The following is a 24,380-nucleotide window of genomic DNA, read 5'->3' as shown; positions in this document are numbered from 1 at the left end:
GAACAGGAGGTGGCACTACATACCATTGCAGCCACAGGGAAGAGGTATGGATGGTTGCAGCACTTCTTAAGATCCATCACCACATTTAGCAGAGACACCTGGTTGCCACCACCTCGGGCATTGAGTGCTTCAAAATTTCGAGTGAGGATGTACTTGTAGTATTTCCTACATGGCCAAGGTAGAAAGACAGGTTAGACTTGAGAGGCTTTCAATGACTAATAATGCAGGCCCAACAACTGAGACCTTTCTTCCAACACATCCCACTTTGGCACTAAGGACACCTAACGCAAAAGCACTACCACCACCATTTTAAATACGGAAAGGTATAACTTAAACTAAGTAAGCACCATGTGCTCCAGCACCCTAGCATCAGGTTTCTTTAGGCCTTGCTTGCTCCTGTCACCAGATGCCTTGAAGCTTGAGTGGGGGAGGAATAGGAAACACTCTGCAGACTGGCAGATGTCTAAATGGAGTCTGTTTCTGTCCCTCCCAACTCACTTCTGCATAGGGCTCAGCTCCACACGCACAATTAGTTCTGTCTTGGAGGGCATATTCTTGAACACATCAGCTTTGAGCCGCCGCAACATGTGCGGCCCCAGCATGTCATGCAGTTTTTTTATCTGGTCCTCCTTGGCAATGTCAGCAAACTCCTCCAAAAAACCTTCCAAATTGCTTCAGAAAGAAAAAGGAAAAAGTCATTGGAGAAGGAGAAGGGAAGAAAAGTGATACAGGAAATGGACAACAGGAAGAATGAGAAGGACAATTATGAGCCGATTACAGATAAACACATACTTACTGGAACCTCTCGGGGGTGAGAAAGTTGAGCAGATGAAACAACTCTTCGAGATTGTTTTGTAATGGAGTCCCAGTCAGCAACAGCTTGTGCTGGAGTGAGTAACCATTCAAGACCCGGAAGAACTGGTGAAGCAGATGGAAAAACGTGAAATCCAATGAAAACACAGCTCTAGTAAATCTCTGCCAAATTTCAAGTTTTTCACTGCCCAATAGTTAAGCATCCCACTCCTCGTATTCTTTTTAAAGGCCTGACCACCAAGGGCTGTCACATACAAGGAAAGAAGGCAGAGACAATTTTTCTCTCTCCTCTCCACCTGCAAGTCTTCCCCTTAACGAATTGGGAGTACTAGAAAAAACTCAAAGTTGGGGCTCCAACATCCCTCCCTCAGCCCTCACCTTAGACTGATTGTTCTTCAGCCTATGGGCTTCATCCACGATGAGGCAGGCCCAATCAATAGAGCCCAAGATAGCCATGTCAATGGTGATCAATTCATAGGATGTCAGCAGCACATGGAATTTCACAGATGCCTCTTTCTGCACATGAAGGCAACTTGGTCACTACTAGTCACCTCCTCTGGTGTAATCACAACCCGGGGACTGATGGAATGTTTTCCTCCTCCCAGGATTACCCTTTTGCCTCACCAAGGACCAGATCACAAGGAGGTAAACTAAGCCAGAAGCCGCAACTCTTTCTCTAGGGTGGCTTCCCTGCCCTGAGATACCTTCATGCGGGAGGCCTTCTTGCCACCACGAATAGCATTGTCTTCAAAGGAGAACTCATTCTCTCGGATGATGGCACGGCTGTCCTTGTCACCCACATACGTTACAACATACATGTCTGGAGCCCACATTTCAAACTCCCGCTCCCAGTTGATGATGGTAGAAAGAGGGGCACTCACTAGGAAGGGGCCTTTGGAATGACCCTTTGAGGAAGAAGAGGAGAGTCAGGACTAAGGGCCCCAGCACACTGCAACCCCAGTGAACACCCAGCACCCTGATGTCCCCTAAAGCCGAGCCAAGGACTGACACCTGCGCTCCTGCTCCTGCTCTCACCTTCCTCCATACACATGCCCAGCCCATGCCTTTCCAAAAAGCCAAGGTCCCACCATAACTACAAGTCTTATCTCTCCCATTAAGTCTTTCTATACTTTTTTCCTGAGACGGAGTTTCACTCTTGTTGCCCAGGCTGGAGTGCAATGGAGCAATCTCAGCTCACTGCAACCTCCGCCTCCCGGGTTTAAGTGATTCTCCTGCCTCAGCCTCCCAAGTAGCTGGGATTACAGGCGTGCGCCACCACGCCTGGCTAACTTTGTATTTTTAGTAGAGACGGGGTTTCACCATGTTGGTCAGACTGGTCTCAAACTCCCGACCTCAGGCTCCCAGTACTGGGATTACAGGTGTGAGCCACTGTGTACAGCCAAGTCTTTCTACACTAATTCTACTCGTAATTCTACTTCCCTCAACACGTAATCATTCCCCTAGAACTGAGACTCTACGGACCCATTGCTAATCCTACCCAGGGCTCCATGCCCTCAAATCTTCCGCTGCGTACATATGTTTATCCACTATCACATTTATCTACTACCTACTAAACACATGTGTACATGTGTTTATCTATTATCCACAGTGTTCTTGAAGGTCAGAGACCAATTTTTTTATTCTCTTATCTCTCTACTCAGAGTGTAAGTAAAGGCTTCAAACACAAAATATCCACACAAAAAAACTATCAGCCCCAGATTTCCTTACCTCCTTGTAAAGGGAATAGAGGAAGACTGCTGTCTGTACAGTTTTCCCAAGGCCCATCTCATCAGCCAAGATGGTGTCAGTGCCCTGAGCCCAGGAGAAACGCAACCAATTCAGACCCTCCATCTGATAGGGGTGCAGGGTTCCACCTGTAGCATCCAGGTACTCTGGCTGTCGCTCATACTTCACTGTTGGCTGAAGGATGAAACAGAGAAGTCAAGAGCTGGCAAGGAACTCCCTTCCTCCCCTAATACAGCAGCTGCTTCCTCCTCTCTCGTCTTCACGGATCCTCCTGGGAAGAGCTACAAAAAATTCTGAGGGAAGAGATCCCCTATAATTACCGCAATTTCATGTTCACTTTAGGGTCCTCCAGGAAACAGGGCTTAACCAGACAGATCTGATTTTGGTCCTACATATCATTGAGGAAAAACACATCACAGACTCCCTACCAATACAATAATTCTACTAGTCAGGATCTACCAGGTAAATAATGTATGTCCCTGTTAGATGCATCTTTTTAACTTTAATCACCCTCAAATTACACTGTACAAACAAAACCCAGAGGAACTGAGCCTGAATTAAGCCAGATTCCAATGTAAGTTCATAAAAGCTAGGCTATGTGACCCCTCCCCCTAGATAACACTTCTTAAATCATTCAAAATACACCTCCTTTTTTTTTTCTGATGACAAAAGTAATCCTAGTGCTTTCTGATAATAGAGATGTGGAGAAGTGGGGAAGCAGACTTGAAGTGATCTTTTGATTACCTAAGAGTACCATCATTAGACTGCAGCAAAGATACATTGTCCTACCCAACAAACGACTCTACAGTCCCTTCCACCCCGACTCACATCAACTGTTGGCGTTTCTGGAGGTCTCTCCAACTTCCGAAGCTTCACCTTCTTGAGCTTCTTGCCTGGTCGGCCTTCCTCACCCCTCATTAGCTCCCTAAAGAAGAAAGACATCACACAGCTGCCCAAAGTCCTTTTCTATAGAAGAAACAACTCGCCCAGGCACAGAGGCTCACACCTGTAATCCCAGCACTTTGGGAGGCTGAGGCAGGTGGGTCACCTGAGGTCAGGAGATTGAGACCAGCCTGGCCAACATGGTGAAACCCTGTCCCTACTAAAAATACAAAAATTAGCCAGGCGTGGTGGCAGACGCCTGTAATCTCAGCTATGAGGTAGGAGAATTGCTTGAACCCGGGAGGCGGAGGTTGCAGTGAACCGAGATCGCACCATTGCACTCCAGCCTGGGGGACAAGAGCAAGATTTCATCTCAAAAAAAAAAAAAAAAAAAAAAATTAGCTGGTATGGTGGCGTATGCATATAATCCCAGCTACTCGGGAGGCTAAGGCAGAAGAATCGTTTGAACCAGGGAGTCAAAGGCTGCAGTCAGCCAAGATCATGCCACTGCACTACAGCCTCGTGACAAAGCGAGACTCCGTATTAAAAAAAAAAAAAAGAAAAAAAGAAAGAACTCTATTCCTCACCCCAAATCACTCACCTGTGATTCCAATAGCTCTGCTTGAACAGGTCGTAATCCTGGATCTCCACATCCTCACTCTCCCAAGAAGCCTGATCGTAAGGTAAGTCCCGCCACTTGATCAAGTAGTGGACGTGGCCCTTCTTGTCCACACTGCAAGTCAAGGAGAAAAAACCCTCAGAGCCAGAAAAAGCAACCCTCCTCACTTGCTCTCAAAAACTGGCAATACCGTATGTTCCACACCAGACCTCTAGGTATGCCACAGATCACACGTTTTCAGAGCCTCTACTATACCAGTCTTTGACCAAAAATTATCTCTAATTTATACTCTCCTAGTTATACTCAAACACCAGAATTCAGTCAGTTAATAACTAACATAGAGTGTTGGCCGGGTATAGTGGCTGACACCTGTAATCCCAGCACTTTGGGAAGCCCAGGCAGGCAGATCACTTGAGGCCAGGAGATCAAGACCAGCCGGGCCAACATGGCGAAACCCTGTCTCTACTAAAAAAAAATTAGCCAGGCGTCAAGCCAGGCGCAGTGGCTCATGCCTGTAATCCCAGCACTTTGGGAGGCTGAGGCAGGTGGATCACGAGGTCAGAGTTCAAGATCAGCCTGGCCAATATGGTAAAACCCCATCTCTACTAAAAATACAAAAATTAGCAAGGCGTGGTGGTACGTGCCTGTAATCCCAGCTACTCAGGAGGCTGAGGCAGAAGAATTGCTTGAACCCAGGAGGTGGAGGTTGCATCAAGCTGAGATTGCACCGCTGCACTCCAACCTGGGTGACAGAGAGAGACTCCGTCTCAAAAAAAAAAAAAAAAAATTAGCCAGGCATGGTGGTACATGCCTGTAATCAGAGCTACTCCGGAGACTGAGGCAGAGAATCACTTGAGCCTGAGAGGCGGAGGTTGCAGTGAGCTTAGATCATGTCACTGCACTCCAGGCTGGGCCACAGAGCGAGACTCTGTCTCAAAAAATAAATAAATAGGCCACGCGCGGTGTCTCATGCCTGTAATCCCAGCACTTTGGGAGGATGAGGCGGGCAGATCACGAGGTCAGGAAATTGAGACCATCCTGGCTAACACAGTGAAACCCCGTCTCTACCAAAAAAAATAAAAAAATAAAAAATTAGCTGGGCATGGTGGCAATTGCCTGTAGTCCCAGCTACTTGGGAGGCTGAGGCAGGAGAACGGCGTGAACGCGGGAGGTGGAGCTTGCAGTGAGCTGAGATCGCGCCACTGCACTCCAGCCTGGGCAACATGTCCGTCTCAAAAAAAAACACAATAATAAAATAAATAAACAATAACATAAAGTGTCAGGCGCAGTAGCTCCCGCCTGTAATCCCAACGTTTTGGGAAATTGAGGCAGGTAGATTGCTTGAGCCCAGGAGTTTGGGACTGCTGTGAGCAGTGATCACGACACTGCACTCAAACCTGGGCAACAGAGCTAGTCTTTGTCTCAAAATAAAGCGCGGTGGGTCATGCGTTGTTAATCCCAGAACTTAGGGAGGCCAAGTTAATCCCAGAACTCAGGGAGATCACCTGAGGTTAGGAGTTCAAGACCAGCCTGGCCAACGTAGTGAAACCCTGTCTCTACTAAAAATACAAAAATTAGCTGGGTATGGTGGCAGGTGCCTATGCCTAGCTACTAGGGAGGCTGAAGCAGGAGATTCACATGAGCTCAGGAGACCGAGGTTGCAGCAAGCCAAGGTTGCACCACTACACTCCCGCCTGGGTAACAGAGCCAGACTCCATCTCAAAAACACAAACAACCAGGTGTGGTGGCTCACGCCTGTTATCCCAGCACTTTCACATGAGGTCAAGAGATCCAGACCATCCTGGCCAACACAGTGAAACCCCGTCTCTACTAAAAATACAAAAAATTTAGCTGGGCGTGATGGCACGTGCCTGTAGTCCCAGCTTCTCAGGAGGCTGAGGCAGGAGAATCACTTGAACCTGGGAGGCAGAGGTTGCAGTGAGCCGAGATCACACCACTGCACTCCAGCCTGGGCGACTGAGACTCTGTCTCAAAAAAAAAAAAGTGTCTTCCAAGTCTAAGTTGCTGGTGACATCCATTTTCCCAATCCCTTCAGCGGGAATCTCCCATGGAGACTGCCTATCTCCCATGTGCCCAGCTGGTACCTGTGGTTGAGGATTCGGTGGATCATCATCCACTCAGGTTTTATCCCATAGCGATAGAAGCGTTCCTCCATCTCTGCAAATTTAGGGTCCTTGTTTTTTCGTTTTCGGCTTTTTTCTTCATCACCACCAAAGTCCCCAGAAGGTGGCTCATCCATATCATTCTTCCGCTGATAGTTTCGGAACATCACCTGACAGTGCAGCTCCAGCTTGGAGTGGAAAGAGAAAATCAGCCACCAAGAAGCTGTGTTCATTCCTTCTATCCACAAGGCTCTTTTATCACTATCCTATTCATCGTAGCCCCTACATCTCCAGCCTATCCTAAACTTACCTGCAGTTCAGAAACCCAGGAGCAGTGCCAGTAAGACATGCCTTGCCATTTCACAAAGAACTGCCGCTCTGGCCGCCCCTCCAAGGGCTTTGGGGAGGGCGTGTTGGGATCAGCATCTGGAGGCCGAGGCACTGGTGTGGGAGATGGTGGCTGACCCCACTTCCAGATTAGGATCTTCTGCACTTTGCCCTTCAGAGCTGGACACTGAGGGAAAAAGAGACAACTTAATTTCAAATCATAACCATGGGAGAAGTGACAGCCCACAGTCTCAACTTTATCAAAGGACGATTAAGATCTCATTTCAGGCCTGGAGCTGTGTCTCATGCCTGTAATCCCAGCACTTCGGGAGGCCGAGGTGGGCAGATCACAAGGTCAAGAGATCGAGACCATCCTGGCTAACACGGTGAAACCCCGTCTCTACTAAAAATACAAAAATTAGCTGGGCATTTTGGCACGCGCCTGTAGTTCCAGCTACTCGGAGGGCTGAGACAGGATAATCACTTGAACCTGGGAGGCAGAGGTTGTAGTGAGCCAAGATTGCCCCACTGCACTCCAGCCTAGGGGACAGGGGACAGAGAAAGACTCCGTCTCAAAAAAAAAAAAAAGATCTCATTTCAAATAAAATGTAATCCCAGGACTCCTCCAGGGAGAGAATACAAGTTGAGGACCCCTCATGTGAAATGCTTGGGACCAGAAGTATTCTGGATTTCCCACTTCCAGATTAGGGTGCTCAACCTGTGATACAATTCCCTCTCCATTTCTGGACATCATCCAGGATTTCCGTGCCACCATCACTCCTATCTGCTTAACAAAGCCAGTAGTTAGACTTCAACAACAGGCCAGAAGAATCAGGAAATCGACAGACTTAAAGCACAGAATTCCTCCCTTAAGCAATCTAAAAGCAGTAAGTGGCCCTATTAAACATTCTAAACTGGCTGGCATGGTGGTACACGCCTGTAATGCCAGCACTTAGGGAGGACAAGGGAGCAGAATAGTTTCAGAGCAGGAGTTCAAGACCAGCCTAGGCAACATAGTGAGACCCTGTCTCTACAAAGATTTTTTTTTTTTTAATTAGCTGGACGCGGTGGCATGCACCAGTACTCCTAGCTACTCAGCAAGAGGCTGAGATAGGAGGATCACTTGAGCTCAAGAGTTGGAGGTTGCAATGAGCTATGACTGCACTACTGCACTCTAGCCTGGATGACAGAGTGAGACCCTGTCTCCAAAAAAAAAAGTTTTTTAACAAAAAAATTAAAAACATTGTAAGCTACCAAGACCCTGAGGCAGGGTGTCAACACAGGGACAAATGTTCTCAGCTAGAAGAACATCGCTTCATCTCCTCTTAAGAGAGCTGGCAAAACATCAACTCCTCTGTTTGAAGTTAGTCCTACATTTTCCCAGGACAAAAGTATCCCAACACTAAAGGATAAAGGAAAATACCTTTCTCAGGGCTGAAAAGCTCATAGTTCCTCTCCCACACTCCAGCTTCACAATACCCTACATAGAAAAGACTGCACTTTCCACATCTTTTGCCCTGGCTGAGATCACTCACTCACCGTACAACGGGGACAGAGCCATTCACCGTTGGGGATCTCTGGAAGTGGGGGGTTCAGGCAGTGGATATGGTAGGAAGAAGGACAGGTATCACAGCAGAGCAGCTCCCCACCATCCTTGCAGACCCGACAGAATTCCATATGGTGGTCATCCTCCTCTTCGAGGTCTCCCCCAACCTCTTCCAGGATCTCCTCACCCTCCGAATTGTCCTCTTTAGCTTCCCACTGGATGCCTTCCTTCTCCTGCAGTAAAGGACCACAGATTCAGATTATTACCCCCACCCACCCACCGAAGTCTGAAGCCAATACCCATTATTCCTTTGAATGCTTCCCAAAGCTCACACCCCGCAGCACCAGCATTTCGATTTCCATCCAGGCCCCAGAGAGCTTTACTGTCCCACCCTTCTTCTCATGAGTTCCAAGGGGCCACAATGGCCAGACACTCACGCAGTGTGGGCAGCTCCACTTGCCCTCAGGAGCCTTCTCCATGTCGGGATCCAGGCAAACCATGTGGTAAGCTCGGGGACAGGTATCACACAGGATGATCTCACCGCCTTGCTGGCACACCTCGCAATAGTCCTGGTGGTCTGTCTCATAACCATCCACAGCAGTCACCTCCTCCTCGCCTGGGCAAGGAAGAGGGAAAGCCCAGTTATTAGAAAAAAACTACCTCCCCCCACCCCCAACCCCTATCTCCTTAGGGAGATTCTTCCCCAATCACTCCCACCTCATCCCATCACAAATATACAGAAGAGAAACACACCTTTCTTTTTCTTTTTAGTGGTTCGGAGTTTCTTGCGGCTGCGGCTACTACGGCTGGTGGAACCATCAGAAACAGAATAGCTATTGATACTGGCATCATCGAAGTCAGATTCCACATCTAAGTCATCATCCTCACTCTGACAGGATGAAAAAGAATAAGGTTAGACATTCAAGCCAAGGGGAAGGAAAGAGCGGCAGACAAGGGAGTCCTCTCTCACTGAGGATACCAGAATCCCAGCAAGCACCGTTATACAGGGAGCCTAGTCTCATCTTGTTCTGTGGGCAACTCCACACATTCTTATGTGCTTACTATGAAGGACAGGTCCTGATATAAGGTCACATCCTTTCTAGTATACATAGCACCCTCCCTAAAGCGATGGGCTGGGCTCTCACCGAGGATCTCTTACGCTTGGAACCAAAACCTCCCAGCTTGATTTTCAGGGGAGCTACTTTCTTGGGTTTAGGCTTCTTGGCATCGGGTACACGAGGGCTGCCCTTGGGCTTCCTCCGAGCATTGGGACCTAAAATCAGGATACATCCAAATATATAAAATACCACACCACCAAAGATGGGGAAAAGATCTTCTCCACCTAAGCTTGCTTCCCCACAGTCAGATGCCCCAACTTCCCTCCAAAATCCAAGACTCACTCCTCCCTCCTCTCTCCTACCTTAGGGCTGACAGAACAGCATTCCTATGCTCTGTCTTTGACATCTTAAGCCCACACTAGACACCCCCACTCCCATTTGAACCCCATTTCACCTTTGCCCTCCTTGGTCTTGGCCTTGCGGATAGGCACCTCCACAGGGGGAGGAGGTGGTGCAACCTCAGTGGCTGTCACCATGCTCTCCACCACAGCCACCGCTGCTGCTGCCGCAGCTGCCACTGAGGCCCCAGAACTGCCTTTGAAGGGATTATTGGTACTGAACTCCCGCCATTTTGCACCCAAAACCATCATCATCTTGGAGACAGCAATCTTGGGATTTTTTGCAGCAATGAGGGGTCTGGTGGAGAAATAGACAAGAGCAGAGGAAAATGTTTAAGAATAAAAGAAAGAGAAGTAAGAAGAGATAATAGAAAGACTCTCCTACCCCTTCCGCAAGCCCCTCCTGTTTTACCTGACAAACTGGCTGAAGGCCTTGTAGTTGGTGAGGGTTCGATAATCCTCCTCTGAGAACACGTGGTCAATGTCTTCCATGCCCCAGTCTTCCAGGAGCTGAGCAGATGATTTAGGCTCCTGCAGAAAGAGCAAAGTCAAGCACCTGCCACCTAGTGCCCACACTTGCTAAGCAAATTTGTACTGAAAAACCAGAGTAACAGAGTTAAAAGGAAAAGAAAAAAAAGTGTTCTAAAGGGCAGTAGGGTGTCTAAGAAACAAAAGGACAAAAGTTTAACAGCACAAAGAAGAGGATGCAGGTCCAGGTACCTTTGAATCATCATCATCATCATCCTCCTCCTCCTCCTCCTTCCGCTTGGATTTGCTCTTCTTCTCTTTCTTAGGTCCGAGCTTCTTCTTCTTCTTCTTACCAGGGGTATAGTCGCTGCCCTCACTGTCTGAGCGCAGAGCCACCTCTTCCTCCTCCTCCACAAACTCTGGCCCCTCCCCAGAGCTGTCCCCCAGCTGCCGGCATAAGAGCATACGCTGGAGCAGGGAAAGGGGGGGAGAGGGAGACAGACACACACATGCTACACACATGCTGACCTCAGGACAGCCCTGAGGCTCATCCCCAGAACCTGGCCCACCACTCCTAAGAAAGAAACAAATGCCCTCAGCCCTTCAACCCTTCTCAGAGCTCCTCCCTTCTTCTTCTGGTTCCCCATAACATTCAGTCACCCACTCACCTCCTTTTTTTGGCGCTTGCTCTTAGGGATTTTAGGGTCCCGAGGTTTCTTAGGCTTTTTCTTCTTCTTGAGCTTTGGAGTCTCTGTTTCTGACAAATCCTCCTCTGGGTCCTCTTCATTTTCTACATGTATTTGGCAAAGAGTGGCAGGCAGGGAAAAAGATCAATAGCAAAAGGTTAGGCCCTAATCCAGAGGCTTTAGACTTATTCCCCACCTCTTGTCCCAGATTCCTCTGAAGAGAACTGCTATACTCTGTACAGAAGGAAGCTGATACCCAGGACAAAAACAGACAAAGACAGAGCTGTATATACCCAAAATAGGCCTGCCAGGCCAGACCAGGCCCACCTCGGACAGCTGTCCAGACCCCTGCCTCCTCTCTCCCATTCCTACCAGCAATCCTCTAGATGTTCACCAGTACAGCTGAACTGAGCTGCTTAGAGTTCACCACGTAAAAGAACTAGATTTAAGCCTCCTATAACTGGCCACCAAGTATTCTATAAACCAGGGAATGAGAATGAAAGATCCTACTCAGAAGGCAAAAACTGTAGAATATACCTTCCCAGAACAGGATCAGTTCAGGGGTCTCGGAAACCAAATCCTTCTCCAATCACTTTGAAATCATCACTGCTCAAATTAACCAGAACCTCTAAGTCCTAGGTTCAGGTGCCAGACCAATCTCATGCCCACTCCTAAAACACAATTTCCTTTCCCCATCTCCAACCCTAATGTTCCTCCTCAGCTTCTCCTGGGTCAGCAGCCTCTTCTCCCTAGGGGCCCAAATCAGCCCAGCTGTCACCATCTCCCCCTGCACCCGCCCCACAGCAATCCGCCTCCTATCTGGCTCCACCTCCTCCCCTGGCTGGAAGCACACACAAAGCCTGGGGTAATACTGAAAGCTCCTGGGCAAGGATAGGTGGGAAGGGGCACACAGAAGGCCAGGAGGCAGCTTCCTTTGTAACAGACATTCACACCAGACTCCCTCCTCCCTCCTCTCGCTCCCTCTTTCCAAGCCACCCCCGCCCAAGTGGGGGGGTGGGGGTAGAGAAAGGAGTGGAGAGAAGAAGGGAGTGCCTCACCCACTGAAGAGAGGGAAAATGGCTCCTGACCGCAGAAGCCAGTCCAGGGCACCCAGCTGCCAACATAGGACAGACAGGAAGTGGCAGGGGAGGGGGCGGGGTTGAGAGAGGTGGGGCGGGGGGGAGACTGCCCTCATAGAAGCCTCCCCAAATTATTATCTGGCCCCAAGTCCAAATGCCACCTACTCTGGGATGACATGGTTCACAAGAGGCCACCCTAATGTCCTAAGCAAGGAAACCCAAGGAAAGCGAGACAAACATGAAGGTAATACCAAGGGAAGAACTCGATTACTCCCTCAATCACAATTATTTTTTCAATCATCAGAGCTGAGATTTAACAAAGGCTCAGTGGACCTGTGGTCAGCACATACAACCTTCTCCCCAAATTTCTGATACCCAAAAGATTTAGTTTGAGGAATGGAGGCCCACAAGAAGTCTCTGAAGCTCAGCTTCCTCACCACCCCCACCCAGAGACCTATCCAACATATATGGGAATGTCTGCACAGAAAAAAGCAGCAGGACCTAGACAGTGGTAGAAGATAACATCCCGGCCGGGTGCAGTGGCTCATGCCTGTAATCCCAGCACTTTGGGAGGCCGAGGGGGGCAGATCATTTGAGGTCAGGAGTTTGAAACTAGCTTGGCCAACATGGTAAAACCCCATTTCTACTAAAAACACAAAAATTAGTCGGACATGGTGGTGGGCGCCTGTAATCCCAGCTACTCGGGAGGCTGAAGCAAGAGAATCGCATGAGCCAGGGAGGTGGGGGTTGCAGTGAGCCAAGATCGTGCCACTGCACTCCAACCTGGGTGACAGAGTGAGACCCCGTCTCAAAAATAAAAAAGAAAGTAATATCCCTCCTTCAATCCCTGACATGCTCTTAGCTCTTAACCCCCAAAATTAGCCCTAAAATGCCTCTGGCTCCCCACTTCCTGAGCTAGACAGGTACTACGGAATGAGACATTAGGCTGGACAAAGCACCATCAGCCTCCCTGCTTCTCAGCCCAGAATAAGACCAGGCACAAGAAAGCCCCTCCCATTCCCCCTTGGGAATGGAACACCAGCCTGGATTTCACCAGAAAGAATCATTTTCTTCAGGGCTTTTCCCCAACAATCCCCAAGTCAACCCCCAATCCCCATCAGCTAGCTACATCTCACCACCCCCATGAAAGCTGGAAGTGGAGACAAAGAGAACCCACAGAGGCAAAGGGGACATCCTTCCATGCACATGGAGCCCCCAAACTTCTCACACAAATAATATGCTGAAATGGCAAACAGCAAACTGACTGAGATATAGAGGAAGATTTGGGAAAGGGACAGGAATGGGGTGTGGCAACTGGAAAAAATGGGTCATGCTACAGCTCAGGACAGAGTTCATAGCTCCTGCGCAGCTCCCAGTCAACATGAAAGGCAGCCCCAGCCCAAGGCGCCAATGGGAGGCCACGATGTGGAACCCACAATGTCTAGGCAGCACTACTGTTTCTCATGCCCCTCTCAAAAGGACAGGGTCCCTCTACCAGCACCAGCACCCTGCCCTCACCTTGGGCAAGGGCATGGAAATCTGCCCCTCTACCCTACACAAGGATGAAACCAAGTTTCTCATCCCAACAGCGGAGGACTCCATGACAACACTAACCCCTCTCCTAAATGGCCTCAGGTTGAAGTGAAGACTTCCAACTTAAAAAGTAGCAAATGTGAAAGCATCTCTCCCAGACCACCTCAACTTCCACTGAAGCTAAGAAGAGAGAAGGCAGAAGTGAATGATGCCAGATGAGAAACAAAAACAGGATCAGCAGGCTCCAGAATGAGAAGAAAAGTAGAAGCAGAAGGAATGAAGAAATGACACGTAGGGAAAAAAAATGAAACTAGAAAACATGAAGGTCAAGGAAACAAGTAGATGACTTAGCCAGGGGCTCTGAAAAAGGACACAGAAGAGAAAGACATCTGCTTAGGAACATGACAGCAACCATCATTTGAGGACAGACAAGGGCTCCCCCAATCAGGCAATGTAGTTATAACCATACGGGTTCGGCCAGTTCATGGAGCCACCCCAAAACACAGATAGAGCAACCCCTAGCACACCTACACAGACGCTTCACACTGCTGGCCGAAACCCCAGGCTACCTCATAGAGGCAGAAGCCACTAGGAAAAAAGCCAAAATTATGTCCACTCACCAAGAGAGGAGGGATGCCCTCCCTTCTTTTGCCCCTCTTCACTAGGCTATTACATCCTCCCCGAGCCCCCATCACTTCCCCACTCAAAACATTCCAGCAATCTGCCTGGCTCAAAGCACTCCAGATCCTGCTGAGGAGCGCGATTGAAACTTCACACAGCTGAGACAGCACAGAAAACCGGTAACTGATCAGAAGCTAAAAATAATCAGATAGAGTATAACCAGCACTCCCTCGTTCCTTTCCACAGCGGCAACCACAGGATCCTACTAGCACAGATGCTGGGCTGGTCTTTCAAATAGAATCCTCAATGCCCCCCTCCACCACCACCACCACAAGCCTCCAGGGATCCCAGCTACCTGCATTCCTCCAAGGACCCACACACAAGGTAATGCCTGCCAGCCCAGAGAGCTCCCTCAACTGGGAACTGCAGAGCATTCCTCAAGACAGAGTGCAGCAAGCTGGCATCTCCGTCCGCGGTGCCCAGGAGGCACATGGCTTCCACCCCCCTCACACCAGAGCTCCGCAGAAGGGAACCACTCCCTTAGGATGCCCTCCACCTCCGGCAACACAGTCCTGCCTCAACAGAGCAGTCACTCGGGAGAGCCCCAGATGCCTCCTTCCCGCCCTGGGCCCTTGGGGAAGATGTTACCTGGGTGGGGTGGGGGCAGACTGCTGTTCAAAAGTGCATCCATATCCTCCTCCTCACTGCCCGCCGAGCAGGGGGACGGGGAGCCCAGGCCCGACGCCATCCCCTTCCGCTCCCGGCCAGGGAATTGGCCCAGCTGCTCCTGCCGGCGGCCTGGGGCCCTCTACACTGGCCCGAGTCACTGTGCGGGGGAGGGGGGAGAAACAGAGAACAGTCAGTGACGCGCACTGTCCCCCTCCCCCACACCCACCCGCTCTTTCTGCCCCCCCACCCCAGCCACCCTAGCAGGGCACCCGAACCGCTCAGGCTGAACTTAGTTCCACACTCCTTGGGGGCAGCCCGGAAGCCGGCTCCCCGGCAGGCGCCCCCACGGAGCGAGGGAGCGACGCCTCCGAGGGCAGGCTGGTGCAAGCGCGGGGAGGGGAGACGCCGGGCTGGACCGAGCGGGGTGTGACGGGGGAGGGGGTCCGAGTGGCAGCGGCACGGGGGGGCCAGGGGAGGCGGCAGGCGGCGAAGCGCCCGGGGACACAAGGTCACTTGGGGGTGGGGGGGCGCCTCCCTGCGCCCGGGGAGGGGCCAGTCCCCAGACAGGGCAGCTCTCCAAAGGCTGTCCTCTGGGACAACTCAGGTTCTCCTCAAGAGCTGCGAGGACGAGGGGGCGTGGAGGCTCGGGCGCTGCGGGGGGCCGGAGGCAGGGACGCGGGGGGCGAAAGCGTCCCACCGGGAAGGGGGCCGGGCCACGTGTCCCGGGGGGCAAGTGATCAAAGGGCGAGGGGGTGGGCGCCGGGCATTGTGGGAGACCAAGCCGGAGGTGCGGGTCGCGGGGAGCAAGACTCCGGCAGGGTTAGGGCGGGTGCTGGGGAGGAGGCCGGGCGCCCTGCAGGCCAGGAAAGGAAGGGTCGGCTCCTCTGGGCAAGGGGCGGTCCGCGGGTCCGGAGACGCCAGAAGAAGGGGTGGGTGACGGGATGACCCTCGGGGCTAGTCGGGTCGTGAGGAGCGTCTCTTTGGGAACCCCGCGCTATCCTCACCCCGGAGCCGCCGCAGGTCGCGCTGGGTCCGGCTCGGTGTCACTCCCGCTCCGGCTCCTCCTCGCCGCGGCCGAAGGGGGGAAAATGGCTCCGGCTCCGGCGTCGCCTCTTAAAGGGCCTGAAACACCGGCCGGGAAATCCCACCGCACAGGCCCCGCCCCCCCATGGACAGCCCATAATAACCTCAACCAACTCCAACCCCCCCCTTCCACTACCGCCACCCTCCTCCCCAGGTCTCCCGGGCAACCCCCGCCCCCTCGTCGCTCAGGCAACCACTGGCCACGCCCCCTTCGAGCGCGCGCGCGCGCGCGCGCGCGCGTCACCTGGGCAACCGCCCACCTCCTGGCCATCCCATAATACACACGGACCCCCCCCCACACACACACACAAACACACAACACACATACACACACCCTGCCCCCCCACATTTCATACATATATGCCAGGGGTGGCTGACATCTCATAATATTGCAGACCTTTTGCAACTAACCCTCTTAGACATCCCATAATAGCCATCCTTTGCCAACTTCTTCACTCTTGGCCCTAATGCTAACATCCCATAATAATTCACCCCTCCCTCCCCATGGCCATCCCATAATAAGCACCCCTCCCAGCACTTATGCCTCATATCCCATAATACTCAGCCCCATCCCCCACAGACATCCCATAATAACATCCTTCATCCACCCCCAGTTTGACATCCCATAATAGTCTGAAACTCACCCCCCCCCCATACTACAACAACGGACACTCGGCCTCCTCCCACACGCATCCCATAATAATCAGTCTCCCACTTTCTATACTGACATCCCGTAATAACTAACCCCCTAGGGCTGCCCTCAGTCCCTGTAGGCTAGGGTCTAGAAGCTCACGTCACCCCCAGCCTTCCCTCTTCTAGCTCCACAGCCTATAATAAGTACCCCTCCTCTATCAAAAAGATAACCCATAACGATCAACAGCCCTACTGTCGCCCCACAGATGGACATCTAATCTCTTTTCCTCTGACACTGGAAAGCTATCCCATAATAATTTTACTCTCCTACCCACATCCTGACATCCCATAATAATTGCAAGGAGCCCGTGGTCAACCAAACATACCATAATACTCCCAACACAACCCAGTGTCACATCCCATAATGCTTCATCTCCACTCCACCACCCCTATACCCTTTGAGCCAGGCATCCCATAATATTCATATTCTTCCCACCCCCATCTCCAGGCGCTGTCAGTCTATTCTAACACCCAAAGCAGGGAGGGCCAGGCAGGCTACCCACGCTTCCCTGTCCCCGCCCCCACTTGCACACACCTTAATCCCTTTCTGGGCCAAAGCAGTATCCTGGCAAAAAGCCTCCTCATGTCTGGGACCCCAGCTTCCTTCATACCATCATTTCCAGACACTTGGGGGCTAGAAGCCCACCTAGGGCCCCACCTAGTCCCACCAAAATCCAAGTATTTTCCAGATGCTTACCTCCAGCTCCTAAGTTTTGAGGAACACCAACCAACCAAAATACCAAGCTGACAGATGAAATATTTACATGAAGTCTAATTCACCCTACAACATCCCATAATAATTACCAACTCCCATCCAAAGACTTATCTCTCAACATTCTAGCAATCCTCTCCCTCACCACACCCCCAGGTCAGGGACCTTTCACCAACACCCGCAGGCCACTCCTGCGAATGGACATCGCATCATGATGTGAACTCAGGATCCTGCTCTATACACACCGAGAGTGGAGGCCTGCCCTCCCCTTACTCACCACTGCTCATGTTCATTCAGCCTATGTTGACAGAGTACCTAGCAATGCGGAGCTGCGCACCATGGAGAAACAAGGAAGACTGGGGGCCTCGCTTCAAAAACCATAAGCAACCAAGCAAACTATGATACACGACAGACAGAATGGTGCCAAGGGAGAACTGCTGAGGACTATTTCCCAACTTCCTGTTACAGAAAATAAAATCCCCCTGGTCCCAAGAGAGAACATATCCCAGTAAGATTTATCATGGTCCTTCCAGAGGCTGGAAGATGATACTTAAAGGATTTATGAATATAGACCATAGTCAACATGATCTGTTCCCTACTTACTAGGGGGTTTTTATTGGAAAGCAATGTTCATCCATCCAGTGTTCCTAATACTGAAATTCTATAATATGTTCATGTCCTTCCTTCTTAAGAGACTCCACAATATGCCAGCACTGTTTCTCCCATTCTTGAACACCAAATCCTGCTTATCCTCGATGTCCCATATTTTTCAGGCACTTTCCCATTTTATATCCTGAAGTCTCATAATACCTCCAATGGCCTCCATCCTCATGTTGTTGGGGCCCCATTCTCCACCTCAAAAAAAAAAAATCTTTAGTTGTGTAATGTTCCCCATCTTCCCGCCTATATAGAAGTCAATATTGGCCGGGCGCGGTGGCTCAAGCCTGTAATCCCAGCACTTTGGGAGGCCGAGACGGGCGGATCACGAGGTCAGGAGATCGAGACCATCCTGGCTAATACGGTGAAACCCCGTCTCTACTAAAAATACAAAAACTAGCCGGGCGAGGTGGCGGGCGCCTGTAGTCCCAGCTACTTGGGAGGCTGAGGCAGAGAATGGCGGAAACCAGGAGGCGGAGCTTGCAGTGAGCTGAGATCTGGCCACTGCACTCCAGTCCGGGCAACAGAGCGAGACTCCGCCTCAAAAAAAAAAAAAAAAAAAAGAAGTCAATATTTCAGCGGGGCATGGTGGCTCATGCCTGTAATTCCAGCACTTTGGGAGGCCAAGGCAGGTGGATCACAAGGTCAGGAGTTCAAGACCAACCTGGCCAAAATGGTGAAACCCCATCTCTACTAAACATGTAAAAATTAGCCTGATGTGGTGGCACACGCCTGTAATCGTAACTACTCAAGGGCTGAGGCAGGAGAATTGCTTGAACCCAGGAGGTGGAGGTGGTTGCAGGGAGCTGAGATTGCACCATTGCACTACAGCCTGGGCAACAGGCAAGACTGTCTCAGAAAAAAAAAAAAAAAGTCAACATTCCAGGAGGCCTACATTGAATTATGCCCCAAGGTAGCCCTCCAGCATATACCATCCCCTTCCCTTATTATGCCTACCCTCCAGCCACCCTATGGATGCAAACCTAGAAGTTGAAAAAACCCAATTTTGTTTTGTTTTGTTTTGTTCTGTTTTGAGAGACAGGGTCTTAGTGGCGCAATCACAGCTCACTGCAGCCTCAACCTCCTGGGCTAAAGTAATCCTCCCACCTCAGCCTCCCACCTGTTGCTGGAACCACAGGCACACACCACCACACCCAGCTAAATTTTAAATTTATTGTAGAGACGGGGTTTCACTGTGAACTCCTGGACTCCAGTGATCTTCCCGCCTCAGGAAAGAGCCCAATCTGAAAACCCTTTGGCCCTCAGAAAACCTGGGCCCATCAGCCTGTCACTTTTCCCTCTTCCTGACGCCCAGGGATTCAGGCCTGAGTGAAAACCAATGTCCCAGCACCACTGCCTTGCTGCCCTGACCCCAGGCCAAGGATAATGTCTCCCTCTGCTCATTTGCCTTTTTTTTTTTTTTTTTTGAGACGGAGTCTGGCTCTGTTACCCGGCTGCAGTGCAGTGGCCGGATCTCAGCTCACTGTAAGCTCCGCCTCCTGGGTTCCCGTCATTCTCTTGCCTCAGCCTCCGGAGTAGCTGGGACTACAGGCGCCCGCCACCTCGCCCGGCTAGTTTTTTGTATTTTTTTAGTAGAGACGGGGTTTCACCGTGTTAGCCAGGATGGTTTCGATCTCCTGACCTCGTGATCCGCCCGTCTCGGCCTCCCAAAGTGCTGGGATTACAGGCTTGAGCCACCGCACCCGGCCTCATTTGCCTTTTTTACATGGGTTCAAGACCTATGGAAGTGGGACGAGTTGAAAAGAAACTGGAACTTCCTTGTAGAAAGGCCCTTCCCAACCAGTAGTGAGTGGGATGAACCTCATGCCATCTCTGCATTACCCTTCTCATCTCATTTCCCTAGACGAAGGCCTGGCCAGATGGCTCTCCCCTTCTCTAGGATCCAAGGGACTGGAGAACTGGCACAAAGAAATGAGTTCAGGGAAGGCAAGAGCTTGCCTCAGGGAATTACAATCCCTCTGCTCCTGAGCAGAACACCAGAGACGCAGACAGGTCTTCCGCTAGCTCCTGGCTGACTGTGTAAACCCACTAGCCTTCCACATTTAACTCTCATATTAGGACTGGAGTTTTCAGCATCAAAGACATCAGGTCCTGTCAAAAGCTCCCTCTGTCACCTTTGAAGTAGGTGTTTTCTTTTTCCAACCTTCCCTTCAGCTCCCTGGCCCACCCTCTTACTGCACTCATTGTGGCGAGCGGGCCACTCTCCCCCGTTCTGCAAGTCTTCCAGTTTCCCTCGTTAAATGCTCTTGACATCAAGACTGGGCCCCATTTACTTACCCAAGCCCTCTCCCATACTTATTCTGAGCACTAAGAATGAAACTTGTGTTCCACAATGGGCAGTGAGGAGGCAGCTCTTTTCAGATATCATGATGTGGGGACATCTCCTTTCAGGGAAGTTTCTCCTTCCTACAGAGGGCTGCCAGATGCCTCTTGTGCCCTCTTCTACCCTCATTTCTCCAGCGGATTCAGCCTGTCTCTGGGCCTCAAATTCCCCTCTGCAATATCTCCATCTGCCCATACCCATACGCTCATTTCCAGTCATCTGTCCATATAAACCAGTAAGAGAGTGTTTAACTGGGTAGTCACAGCCTCCTGCCCGTGACTAAAAATATCCACATTTTATTTATCCATATATCCTTTGTCCACTACTCACCCTGTGTCCCTATTCCTGTAGGTTCTACCCACTTCGTCCTTTGCTGCTCTTGTTCCCCACCTCTCCCTGACACCACAACAAGGGGAAAGTTAAAATCCCTTCCTCTCTTCTTGAGTTCCAGAAAGGGTTCGGAGGTGTGTGCTGGTGCGTTGCTTTGCAGTCCTTATGCTTCTATGCTTCCCCTCCCTCCTCTAGCCCCATGCTACCCTCCCAGATAAATTATAAATAAACCACTAGCATGATTGGCCCAGGGAGACTAAGGGTGGGATAATCTCCTAATTAACGTACCCAGGAGGGCAGCCTCTCCAGCCAGTTACCTTAGAGTTCTGTTTTCATCCCATGATACAGAACCTAGAATAACACTCAGAGTGGGTTGTTCACGGAGTTTTTAGCATTTGCTGCTCTATAACTCCTCTCCTTACACCTCTGTTTTGCGTGAACCTGAAAAACTCTGTTTATAAGAGGTCCAGGGGGCCACAGTGTTCGCCTGCTCTGTCAGAAGAGGGGATTTTGGGAGACAACAGAGGGAAGAAAAGCCACAGTGACAGTGCCCTCCAAAGGCTAGACAGGATGCAGATCACGTGGGGCTTGGGGGTGACATGCCAGGTGTTTGTATCTCAGGAGGCAACCTAGCCTCTGTTCTTTGGGTGTGACTGCAAGGTAGCAAAGCACCCCGTGCACAACCCCCCAACCTGAGCTATGGCCTCCGGGCTCAAACCCAGTAAGACAAAGATGGAAGGGAGATGGGTACTATGGCCATCCAGGAGTACTACTCCCTTTGGTATGCCACCCGGCCAGAACCTCTCAGTTCTCACTTGCAGCGCAGCACTGCAGGCGCCGGACTCACAGGGCAACCCTGTATCGCACAAGCTGTTCAACGGACCCAGGTGTCCAGGGTTCAGATTTGGCTCGCTGGAGCCTGCCTCAGGGGCCCCTTCAAACAGCTGTCACCAAAGAAACCTCTCCAGCCAGTTACTCCTGCCAGGCCTCAGGTCCGACTCCACGGCTCACCCTACCCTCCCCAGCTCCTTCCCTCCCTCTTCCTTCCCTCCCCCTCCCCACCCCTCCCTAGAGCTTCACCTCTCCTGGACAGCCCCACCCAGCTGTGCAGGGCACATCCCATAATAATCCTCCTCGCTAGCCTTCCCCCCCCCAAAAAAGAGAGGCGGCCATCCCATAATAGCCACCCACAAGAGACATTCCGCGGTGACCGCCCCCTCCCTGCAGAGCTGCTGGGAGCAGCCATCCCATAATAGCTGGCCGCCTGTTTTACTGGTTACGGCTGTGGAGGGAGCTGGAGAGGAAATGGAGGGGAGGGGGGAGGGGAGAAGGATCCAGGGCCCCCACTTTGTGGGATGCAGGGAGAAGGGGAAGGAGGGTGGTATAAGGGGCTAGGGTGCAGAGGAGGCCGTTGTGCAGGTGGGAGGTGTGATCCACTGACCACCACCACCCTGCTTTAGGGCTTTCTCCCCATTCGCCAGGGGCTACTTTTCCCCTCAGCACCCCGGAGGTGTCTGCTAGTTAGGGGAGATGCCTGGGATGGGTTGAGGTGCCCAAACTCTGTGTGTGTAGGGAGATGGGTTTCAGGTGTTCCCCTTGGGGCGTTTGAGAGAGGAGGGTGACCTTAGAAAGGATGGTAGGCGAGTAAGGGTTGAGGAGGTGGGGGGGGCTGGAGAAGAGCTCTTCAGGCCCTCCCCATTCTGCACCACCATCCCATAATAATCCCCCCAGCCCCAGTCCCCCTCCCACACACGACATCCCATAATATCTTCTGGAGAAGCAGTCCCCGCAGTAGGTACAAAGAGCTATCCCATAATAAGCTCCCCCACCCCCACTCACTACCCCCCCAACTTGGCCCCCCCTCAGTCACATGCAGCCGGTGCCATCCCCCGCTGCTCCCCCCTCTGGCCACCGAAGGCCTTGCCAGCCCATAATACTCTTGCCTCTGGTCGCAGGAGGCCTCCAGCCCATAATACTCCCTTCCACCACCACCCCCCCTTCCCGCCCCGCACCCCTTCCTCCCGCCTCCAGTTGGAGCCGGGCCTCACCAGCCCATAATATTCCCCAGTCTCCTAAGGCTGTTCCAGCCCATAATACTCTCCCTGTCTCCTAAGGCCTCTCCATCCCATAATACTGCCAGACGCCTGACCTGTGGGCCAAACCCCAGCCAGTTCCACACATCGAGGCTGTGTCAGCGCCGCCGGCCTCCTTCCCTGTCCCTCCTCCCTCCCTGGTCGCGCTTTCCCTCCCAGGCTTTCTCCCGCCCTCCTGCCCTGGGCCCCTCTCCCAGCCCCACCCCGTGCCTGCCTGGGCCCTCGCTTCCCCTCCAGCCTCCTCCCTTGCCCTTTCTCCATTGCTTGGTTCTCCAGCCAGCTTCTCCCTGTCTTGCACTTTTCCACCTCCTCCTTGGTGTATGGGATGGACATGGGCCTAGTGGGGAGAGAGTGCCCCCAGAGGGCAACAGGCCAGTCGCTGCCCCTAAAGACTGCCTGCTTGACCTAGCACCGTGGAAACCTGCCCAGCCTGCCTTGTTCACCACCTCCCGTGGTCCTAGTTCTGATTGCTGGCAGAGCTCTGTCTGGGTGAGGATTCACCTGGAGCCCTTCACGTCTTCCGGAAACACTCGCCTTGGGCATTACTGGCAGAGTTTATCAATGGCCTTGCCTCCCATGCTCATGTTGGAAAGAAGGCGTTCCCACTTATGGGGCCTCTAGAGTACCTTTCAAAGGTGGGCTCCTTGACCCTCACAATAACCCGGTAAGTGGATATTATGAGCCCCATTTCACAGAGAAATGGGAGAAAACAGAGGCTCAGAGAGGTCAAGAAATCTGTTGAAGCCACATTGCCAAGAAGTGAGAGAGTTGAAATTTATGCCCAGATTTGTTTGATTCCAAAGTTCTGGAGCCTTTGGGATTCCCCAAACCCTGAGTGAGAAAGTTCACCTTCCAGTACTTTCCATGCTCCTCTGTCAAGGACAACATGGTGAGAATTACCCCAGCTTGTCCAGGGCCTTCCTGTGTGAAATTAACCTTCCCTTCCCCATTTCTTCCATGGGACCCCAGATGGCAGCCTCGAGGGAATTCCATCCTCAAGATGGTTGAGGACCAAGAAGGAAGAATGTCTGCCCTCCTTTGGTATCCCTTACCTCTGCCCTGGCGCTCCTAAATTTATTTTAATATTAATGATTGTGGCTGGGTGTGGTAGCTCACACCTGTAATCCCAGCACTTTAGGAGGCAGAGGCAGGAGGATCACATGAGGCCAGGAGTTCAAAACCAGCCTGGCCAACATGGTGAAACCCCGTCTCTACTTAAAGTACGAAAATTAGCTGGTTGTGGTGGCGCACGCCTGTAATCCCAGCTACTCAGGAGGCTAAGACAGGAGAACCACTTGAACTTGGGAGGTGGAGGTTGCAATGACCCGAGATAGCACCACTGCACTCCAGCACGGATGACAGAGCAAGACCTTGTCTCAAAAAATAAAATAAAATAAAATTAATGCTTGTTACTCTTCCCAGCTACTCTCACCATGTGGAGGGACCATCCTACAGAGGAAAGAGACTTGGAGGAAGGGCGAACCAAAGAATAGTCCCTGCTCAGTGTAGACAGTCAGGAGTGCTGCCTTGGAGATGTAGGGTACATCACAAGCTGGGGGAGGGGAGTCATGGCCAACTGCATGAAGTCTTAAGGCATCTTGCTTGTGTGTGGCCCCTCGATGGGGTGTATTTTAGGGTCCAACACAATTGGAACCTTGAGTGAGCCAGCTCTCAACGCCCCCAACCCCTGCAGCCACATGGTGTTCAATAAGCAGGGGGCTGAGACAAACGGAGAGTGAAGGGGTGGGTGTGCTGTAGGGTGGGTGTGCTGTAGGGCAAGTGGATTAGGAGCATGGAGGAAGAACTGGGAAGAGGAAGGCCAAGACCATGCAGCACATTGAAGGCAAGCCAGGCAGTTGAAAGAGGTGGCTACGTGAGGAAGGGAGGAGAAGGAAGGAAA

The 24,380-nt window shown here is 51.5% G+C and overlaps 1 protein-coding gene across 8 annotated transcripts in view; it reads right to left on the bottom strand.

Moving 5' to 3' along the window:
- Positions 1-22,555, bottom strand: part of CHD4 (chromodomain helicase DNA binding protein 4) — a 44,825-nt gene extending 22,270 nt beyond the window's left edge. For 2 of the 8 annotated variants that reach the window (XM_033223073.1, XM_033223075.1), the window contains exons 1-20: positions 15,573-15,747; positions 14,548-14,725; positions 10,649-10,770; positions 10,233-10,448; positions 9,925-10,043; positions 9,569-9,810; positions 9,202-9,329; positions 8,810-8,945; positions 8,494-8,672; positions 8,050-8,289; positions 6,494-6,697; positions 6,166-6,371; positions 4,043-4,174; positions 3,388-3,484; positions 2,542-2,733; positions 1,518-1,718; positions 1,192-1,329; positions 797-918; positions 499-672; positions 24-165 (exon numbers count right to left, since the gene is read on the bottom strand). In XM_033223073.1, coding sequence (XP_033078964.1) covers positions 24-165; positions 499-672; positions 797-918; positions 1,192-1,329; positions 1,518-1,718; positions 2,542-2,733; positions 3,388-3,484; positions 4,043-4,174; positions 6,166-6,371; positions 6,494-6,697; positions 8,050-8,289; positions 8,494-8,672; positions 8,810-8,945; positions 9,202-9,329; positions 9,569-9,810; positions 9,925-10,043; positions 10,233-10,448; positions 10,649-10,770; positions 14,548-14,647 — 3,090 coding nt within the window. In that variant the 5' untranslated portion in view covers positions 14,648-14,725; positions 15,573-15,747. Of the gene's footprint in view, positions 1-23; positions 166-498; positions 673-796; positions 919-1,191; positions 1,330-1,517; positions 1,719-2,541; positions 2,734-3,387; positions 3,485-4,042; positions 4,175-6,165; positions 6,372-6,493; positions 6,698-8,049; positions 8,290-8,493; positions 8,673-8,809; positions 8,946-9,201; positions 9,330-9,568; positions 9,811-9,924; positions 10,044-10,232; positions 10,449-10,648; positions 10,771-14,547; positions 14,726-14,843; positions 15,298-15,572; positions 15,748-22,536 lie in introns of those variants that run through there. The other 6 variants (XM_033223071.1, XM_033223078.1, XM_033223076.1 and 3 more) reach the window with 6 other exon arrangements.
- Between the last annotated feature and the right edge of the window lie 1,825 nt (positions 22,556-24,380).

This window comes from Trachypithecus francoisi, unplaced genomic scaffold, assembly GCF_009764315.1.
Source record: "Trachypithecus francoisi isolate TF-2019V2 unplaced genomic scaffold, Tfra_2.0 Lachesis_group11, whole genome shotgun sequence".
NCBI lineage: Eukaryota > Metazoa > Chordata > Mammalia > Primates > Cercopithecidae > Trachypithecus > Trachypithecus francoisi.
Note: the sequence above shows the minus strand (reverse complement) of the source record. Positions and strands in the feature narration are given on the sequence as shown.